The sequence below is a fragment of the Cynara cardunculus genome, assembly GCF_001531365.2.
Source record: "Cynara cardunculus var. scolymus isolate 2C chromosome LG 13, CcrdV1, whole genome shotgun sequence".
Classification (NCBI taxonomy): Eukaryota; Viridiplantae; Streptophyta; class Magnoliopsida; order Asterales; family Asteraceae; genus Cynara; species Cynara cardunculus.
In genome coordinates, this window is record NC_037540.1 from 13,415,302 (window position 1) to 13,423,293 (window position 7,992).

General features: G+C 31.9%; 1 protein-coding gene across 2 annotated transcripts; it reads right to left on the reverse strand.

Annotated features, from left to right (window-relative positions):
* Positions 1–5,254: 5,254 nt before the first annotated feature.
* LOC112525561 (probable chalcone--flavonone isomerase 3) lies at positions 5,255–7,113 on the reverse strand. Of its 2 annotated transcripts, none has more exons than XM_025135740.1 (5): positions 6,999–7,113; positions 6,615–6,698; positions 6,150–6,305; positions 5,846–6,072; positions 5,255–5,493 (listed from the first exon to the last, which is right to left on the reverse strand). In XM_025135740.1, coding segments are annotated over exons 1-5 (633 nt in total). In that variant the 5' UTR covers positions 7,000–7,113; the 3' UTR covers positions 5,255–5,328. The 2 variants fall into 2 exon arrangements, with proteins under 2 accessions (XP_024991508.1, XP_024991507.1); XM_025135739.1 differs by lacking the exon at positions 6,999–7,113 and adding an exon at positions 6,826–6,936.
* Positions 7,114–7,992: the final 879 nt, after the last annotated feature.

Genomic DNA, 7,992 nt, shown 5'->3' on the forward strand with positions numbered 1-7,992 from the left:
ATCAATTTTTATGCCTATGGATCTATTTACATTAGTCTAATATTTGCTACTCATTTGTTGGTAGCTTGGAGGATTAAAAGCATTGACCACCCATAATGGAACATATATTTTTCATCATTTGAATGCCATTATCAAACCATTTATATCCAAAATTAACCAAATAGGGTCAAAGTTTCATAACTTCAATGACATTTCCTTCCCATAATCAACATTAAACCATTTATCATTTTAATGGTTCATAATACCAAGGATTATGTTCCCCACAAATAACATCACTTTTTCTTTACTAAAATACCACCATTTACTAAAATACCACTATTTCATGTAATATGCCTTTACGGATGAAAACCCATATACAACTTAAATCATGATATTTAAACCCAGAATATTATATATATATATATATATATATATATATATATATAGATATAGGAGCGTTCAAATAAAAACTATTTAATTTGTATAAACCGTGAAAACCTCATTCAACAAATCATAATTTTTCATTTTGTTTGTTTTTTTGTAATTATGAGAGGTTGATTAACCATTTTTATTGTGGAGGGTGTTAATCATGAATATTATCATCTTCATTAATTTAAATTTAGAGAAATACATAAAACAATTTTATTAAAATTTCATTAAATATTATATGAAACAATTTCATAACCATATATGAAACAAATTCATCAAAAAAAAAGTATTATATGAAACAATTTCACAAGATTAAACAATTTCATGAAAAAATTTCATAAAATTAAATAATGAGATCGATGTATGACGGTGGTTTGTACTGTTTGTACAAATGAGAGTAGTTTCATTTGACCACTCCTCTATATAGATATGTGTGTGTTTGTGTGCGCCCCTCAAATACACACTTTTATAACATAAAAATGAAGTCTAAACATTTATTTCATAAAAAGAGTAAAAACTCCGAAATCTCCCAAAAATATTTAAATTAAATCAAAATTCATAAATATTTGAAATATGAGTAAAAAAAATATTTAGGAGATTAAAATGCAATATTTTAACATGTACAAAAGTTTAAATGAAATTAAATATAGGTTTTTAAGAAAACCCTAAAACTAATTCAACAATGATGAGGATGCTTGATGTTGAATCACTAAATGCCAAAGTCTTAAATGCTTAAGAAGGAAATCAATGTATGTATTGAAAATGAGAGAGAGAATTGGCCAAGGATAAGTGAGAGAGAGAGAGAGAAATGTAGAGTGGAGGGGTTTATTAGGGGTGCGTTTGGTATGCAGACTACATGTGATAGGACGAGACAAAAAAAATAGTCCTATGTTTGGGATGTCATGGACAAAAAAAAAACATGGGACAAGGTGAGACTATTTTTAATTTTAGTGGGACAAATCTTGATATTTCTTGTTCCACCAAAAAAGGTGGAACAACATGGGACTAAAGTTAAAACGATAATATTTTTATTGATTTGTTGTCATTTTACAATCATTATATGATATAAAATAACATTGAACAACATTTAGGGGTAATATAGTCATTTTAATAGTTTTGTTTTGTCTTGTCCTAGTCGTACCAAACATAGGACAGACAATTAGTCATGTCATGTTCCGTCCCGTCCCGTCCTATCCCATCCATTCTGCGTACCAAACACCACCTAGGAGAAAATGGGTGTTGGTCAAAATTGACTTTTTCTAAAATTAACCCAAACGCACAACCAATCAAGGTATTAATTAAGAATTAGTCCAAGGTTATAAATCCACTTAAAATTCGGAATTTTACATATTTTTATATAAAATATATCAATATAATGTAATTTTGTGTGAACGAGCTTAACTAGGATCTTTGGAGATTTCAAGTTATAAATCATAGGTGGTTGAACTTGAGGAGTCATTAAGTTATATATCGTGGATGGTTGAGCTTGATGATTCATTAAATTATAGATCGTGTGGTTGAATTTGAGGAGTCATTAAGCTATAGATCATAGGTACAAACTATAGGTGGTTGAACTTGAGGATTCAACTTTTTGTATAAAAAGCAGTTATTTCAAAATTTGCATTTAAAAAATGGCTATAAAGTGAATTGATGTTGTTGGTTTGACTATTTTGGCCAATTTCCAGTAACTTTTTTAGATTGAATCACACGATCACATTGAATTTCGCATTGGGCAAGTTCTAACCACATTTGAGCTCAATGGTGGATCCAGAAACTTTTATAGTTGGGGGCACACTTAGGGGTGTAGAATTTTTTTAATTCGGATGAAAACGGTTTTGAGTTTTCCTTTTCGGCTTAAATGATTCAGTTAACTGAATAAAGATAACTTATTCAAGTAAGATTTTCAGTTGACTTTTTTTTTATTAATTCATCGAGGTGTATAATTTTTATATTTTATATTTCGAACGAAAATATCAGTATGTGCTGCAAATAGACCAATTAACAATCGGGATATCAAGTTGGGGGTCCATGCCTTGTTCTTGTTGGGTGCACAATATGAAAATTTTACTAAACAGATCTTTTTATAGTTTTTTTTTTTAAAATTGGTGGGTTTGTTGGGGGCCTAAAACCCCTACCACCATGCACTAGATCTGTCTCTGGTTAAGCTAGGTTTACAATATCATTATGTATCAAAAATATGCAAACTTGTAATTATAGTTTTAGAAGTAAATTAGTCAGCATAGAATGATTGTTAAGAGTTGTGGTTATCTCAAAAGGTTAATGATTGTGGGTTTCAATAATTTCAATGTTTGGCAAGACCTCCGGTTAAAGACAATATTAGACCAGTTGATGTGGTGCTACATAGCGACATAAGGGTTGTGGAGCATGTAAACTTGACCCAAGTATTTCCACTTACACTTAACTTTTAACTGAAAAAAATGTTTACGGGATGAACATATATAATGATTTCACTAGGATTACGAACGGCTTTAGGACAAACTATTTTTGTTGCTATTTTTTTTTCTTCTGGTTTTGTAGGTCTGCTAAGTCGAATAAATGTTTTTGAATGTTGTGTAGGCATCTATTACCAATACCAGACTAAGAAAGATGATTTTGATGGTCTAAACATGGACTATAATGTCGTTATCCTTACGACTTTGATGTTATATGTCAAGCTGATCTACTTGATGATGATGATGATGCTGCTGCTAAATGGCATTATTCATTCCATAAAATGTATGTTTATGTGCCATAAAACATATGTTTTTGTACCACAAGGCTTTAATTGAATGGATTGGTGCTAAGGGGTAGAGTTTTTCAAAACAATAATGAAGTTTAGTGTTGCTTTTAATGATTTGGAAGCTGAGGATATTGTCTTGGGCTTTGTTGTGATGGGTTTGGAGTAGGGGTGACAATGGGTCATGTTGGATTGGGTTTATGTTCAACCCATTTATGAAACAGGTTTAAAATCTCAACCCAACCCAATCCATTTAATTAAAATGGTTGAGATTTTTCAACCCAACTCAACCTGTTATTTAAATGGGTTGACAACGAGTTGACATGTTTACGATTTTTTTAACACAACCTATTAAATAAATGGGTTGAACCTGGATTAGCCCATTTAATTTTAGAAGTTTAAATAAAAAAAGTACTAGACTATTTAATTTCTTTGAATAAAACACAATACAACCACAAATACAAATAAATTGTTCAAAGTTTGAATAAAACATAACCACAACAAATATATTGTTCAAAATGAATTGGAAATTTTTAAATTCTAAGTAACTCGACTTTCACTTTCACCAATCCCAAGTTCACTCACAGTGTTACTTTCCTCTTGTTACCTAAATTTTAAATTCTAAGTAACTCAAATTTCACTAATGTTGGACGCCTGGACGTAGAAGGGAGACAATTAGACAAATGTTGGACGAAGAAAGAGCCGAGAGGAAGAAAACATTGCACGGAGAGAGAACCAATATCGAGAGATCGAGAGGGTGAGAGGCTGACAACAATCTTAAAGAGTTGCATTGGACTTTGGAAGCAATAATGAAGTAACAAACTAAAGAATTTTCCTAGGGTTTCATGATGATTAAGAGTAATGGAGATAATTGGAATTTGGACTTTCATCACGATTTTAACTAAAAATAAAACAAAATAAAAAAATAAAAAATAATAGATATAATATTAAAAATAAAATAAAATTATATAATATTTTAAATAGGTTGAAAACAAGTTTTAAACGGGTTGAAAACATGTCGAAAAGTTCAACCCAACCCAACCCAACCCAACCCAACCCAATGAGTTAGACATGTTAACCCATTTATTTAAATGGATTGGGAATCTCAACCCAACCTGCTAATTCTGGGTTGGGTTGGGTTGGATTAACGGGTTGAATCATTTTTTTTTGCCACTCTTAGTTTGGAGCATGGTTATTATTGGATACTATGCCTCTTCTTACTAGACTTAACATTTTAAGTCATTTATCCTTGATGAGGCCTATGTGGGTTTTTTTCGTTAAGATGCACATTAATTACCTGTATATAGGAAATGATTTAAGAGGTTTTTGAATTAGGTCTTTTTTTGTAGTTGACCAAAAACTTATCTGATCTTTTTACAAATTATTACCTACCATATCCTTCTGTTTTATACAAAAGCGTATGGTTATAAATTATTGCACTTTTTATTTGTTCAAATATAACTTTTTATGAAAATTCGTACTTACATTTTTATTATTGATTTACAAAATATTACATACGTTGTGTTGCAGCAGGCATATTACTAGTATAACATGGATATATGACATACTTTTGTGTTCTCTCATATTCAACGAAATCAGGTCTCCCTCCGTCGCCAAAACGTGAGTTTTGGATATGATATTTTATCCATGTTTTCATGTTGTTTCCATACCTACAATTTGATGTTTCATATGTGGGTCGCTGTTCATATTTGGTTGCTTTGGGTACTTGAGTTTTATTCATGTTTCCGGTATTTGAACAAGTTTTATTCATGGTTGTGTGAGTATTGCTTTTGTTTTCATATAACATGGATAATTGAGTTATCGAGTTTTCATCACGAAAATGCCGAGTTTTCAGAAGGATGTTGCTTTTATATTTAATACATTTCATTTTGGAAATTATATTTAAATAACATCCTTTCAGTTCTACCGTTTCATAATAATAATAACGAAAACTTCTTAAACTCATTAGGCGTTAAGTCTTTCTCTTTTTACTTATTGGTATGTGCATCAGGTCCTTGTTGGAAAATTATACTGGCAACACTATAATCTTATGTTCTGAATAAATATATGTTAAGGTTTGTCAAGAAAAAACAAATTTAGATCAATCTTGACGTGGAAATTAAATTATTATTTTCAATCATCAAAAGATAAACTTACAAACGAAAGAAACGATTCGATCAAATTTATTTCGACAACTCCAAAGACAACGTGTCGGCCAATGATGAAATGGTCGAAGGCGAGTAAGCCGTGGTGCCACCGAGGTACCATTTCTTTATCGTATCCACCACATTCCCGTTCTCGACTTTCATTGTCTTCGGCTCTTCTTTTCCTTCACTTGAGAATCCAATCTGTTCATGCCATCAAAACGATACGTAAAACCATCAAGACTTTACGACAAAAAAAGAGAAATCAAACAAATGTCTCCCTTCCATTTGCTTTCTAATCTATTTAATAATCAAGATTTCACAAGTGTCTATTTCACAGCTTGTAAAATGTAATTTTTATCTTAACAGTTTCATTAAGAGACAGTATCTGAATCGTTAAGAGGCGAATCTTGTTTGACAAAAGAAAAATTTGTCTCTTAATGATTCTAAAACTCTCTGAATGATTTTGTATCTTAGGTCTCCCTTAACCATTCAGCGCCATAATTTTATTGTAATAGCTTTTTTCTTGATATGAACTTTAAGTTGAGTGACCTACCTCGACAATGTTTGATGTTGTTGGAAAGTTAAACGTAATAATCGAATCCTTTTTGAAATATTTCGACTGAAAAAACTCGACAATTTTTTCGAGGGCGGCTTCCTCCTCCTCTTCATACTTGTCATCGGCTGCCAATCGGTCCCTCACCGAACTCTCGAGTTGCACCCCGTATTGCGATCCCTTAATCTCTTTGATCACCACAATTCTCAAGTATTTATCGACGGGTGCTACATAAACCCACAATCATTCGTAAAATAACGACCAAAATAGAAACAAGAGTATCGAAAATTTACTTCATAATTACCCGAAACGATAGAATCAAAGAACTCATCATCTTCGGCTAACTCGGTTCCCAATTTACCCTTCCACTTTTGCAAATGAGCCACGATCTCGGGGTCGACATAAACTCCGATGGCGGTGAACTTAATTTGCAAAAAATGTATCTCGATGTCGGTAATTCCTATTTCAACCCCATAAAAATCGGAAATCAATAGGCATACAAATTCAAGATTTTTTTTTGATTAACCTGGATATCCAACCCGCTATGCGAGCCGACTAATCTCAGGGCGACCACCTGCTTTGCAGATAACCCGGAGTCATCGCATTTGAACCTATGTGGCCATAAAGGGGATTTTTATTCCTCCTTGGATTTGAACCTGAGACCTCCTGGTACTTTTAACCTTTGGAGTCAAGCTCAAACCAATCAGACACCACCCTTGTGGTTCAAATTCAAAGATTTTCTTGAATCAATTAAATCTTGAATAAATACCATGTCCAAGCAAAGATAAAGGCTTGGTGGTTGTGATCTCTGAAGGAAAAGGGATATCATCCACCATCACCATTTCTGATCCCACTGCACAAAACAAAAATGCAAAACAATTCTCATAATTAATCAAAAAAATGCTCAAAAAACCCAAAAAACATCTCAACAGAGATGAAATTTATGGTAATTGTGGGTCTTTCGGCCGGTTTACGTGTACCGAGAACGACCGATGGCATGTGATTCTATATGGTCACAAGAGTTTTGACAGTGTATGGATTCGAACTCTGGAAAGAAGAGATTTCCATTGTATGACTCGAGTTTTAACCGGTACGCCACAATCCAAATGGTTAAACAGATACGATTACATAAAAAAAGAGAGGAAATTCTTACTATTTTGGTGTAGAGAAGAGTATGCAGTGGAAATGAAAATGGGAAAACCTAAGGGTTGGAAGGATGTCTAAATAAGCAACTGCAACTGCAACCACCAGTCATCAAAGAGATGGGTAGGTGGACTTGAAAAATAAATGGTAATAAAATATTTTAATTATTTAAAATAAACAAATATTATGTTATTTATTTTCAAATTCATGCAAAGATCATTTGTTACTTGATATGTATAATCAAAATAAATAGCTCAAATCATAATTAAAATCAGAAGATTAAAGAGTTATTGTCATCACTTACCTGGTAAGACTCTCAGTCCTTGCCTCGTTCTTAATGGGTAAGATATTTGGTCCTTACCATATCCATTCTGCAAAGTAATATAACTTGATAAGATTTTTGATCCTTACGATATTTCCATGTATTTTTCCTAAATAAAAATTAAATATAAGGTTGGATTATTTATCATCTTTCTAGAATTGTCTTACAAAAATTTATATAAAGACGGGTGTTTTTTTGTTTGTTTGTTCCTGTTTAGATGAATTCGGTTCTTCTTTTTTATTGGGTTTTATTATGCTTCTAAATAATTTGTTATGGCGTGTCATGACGTTAAGGTTTGAGTTTGCTGTCATGTTAATCATTGTGGTTCCATTCTAAGGCTTGGCTTTCATTATAACATGTAATGACGCGTTACGACGTGTTACAATATGTTATTTTAGAAGGTGTGAGAATTTTTTTAATATATAATTTGAGGGATAAATGATAATTATGTACGAGAATTAAGACTTAAATAAACATAAAAATGAAACTTAACAACTAGGCATTATTTGACCTCGTTAACACATCACACCTCATGCCATTTAGGCATTGTTTGACAAACATAAGCTAACTTATTTTTTGAGTACATATTTAAATACATATAAGTTAGCTTATAAAGTAGTTTGTTGATAAGCTACTTGGAGTTTTTATCACTTTTTCTAATTATACCCTTCATTGATATTAA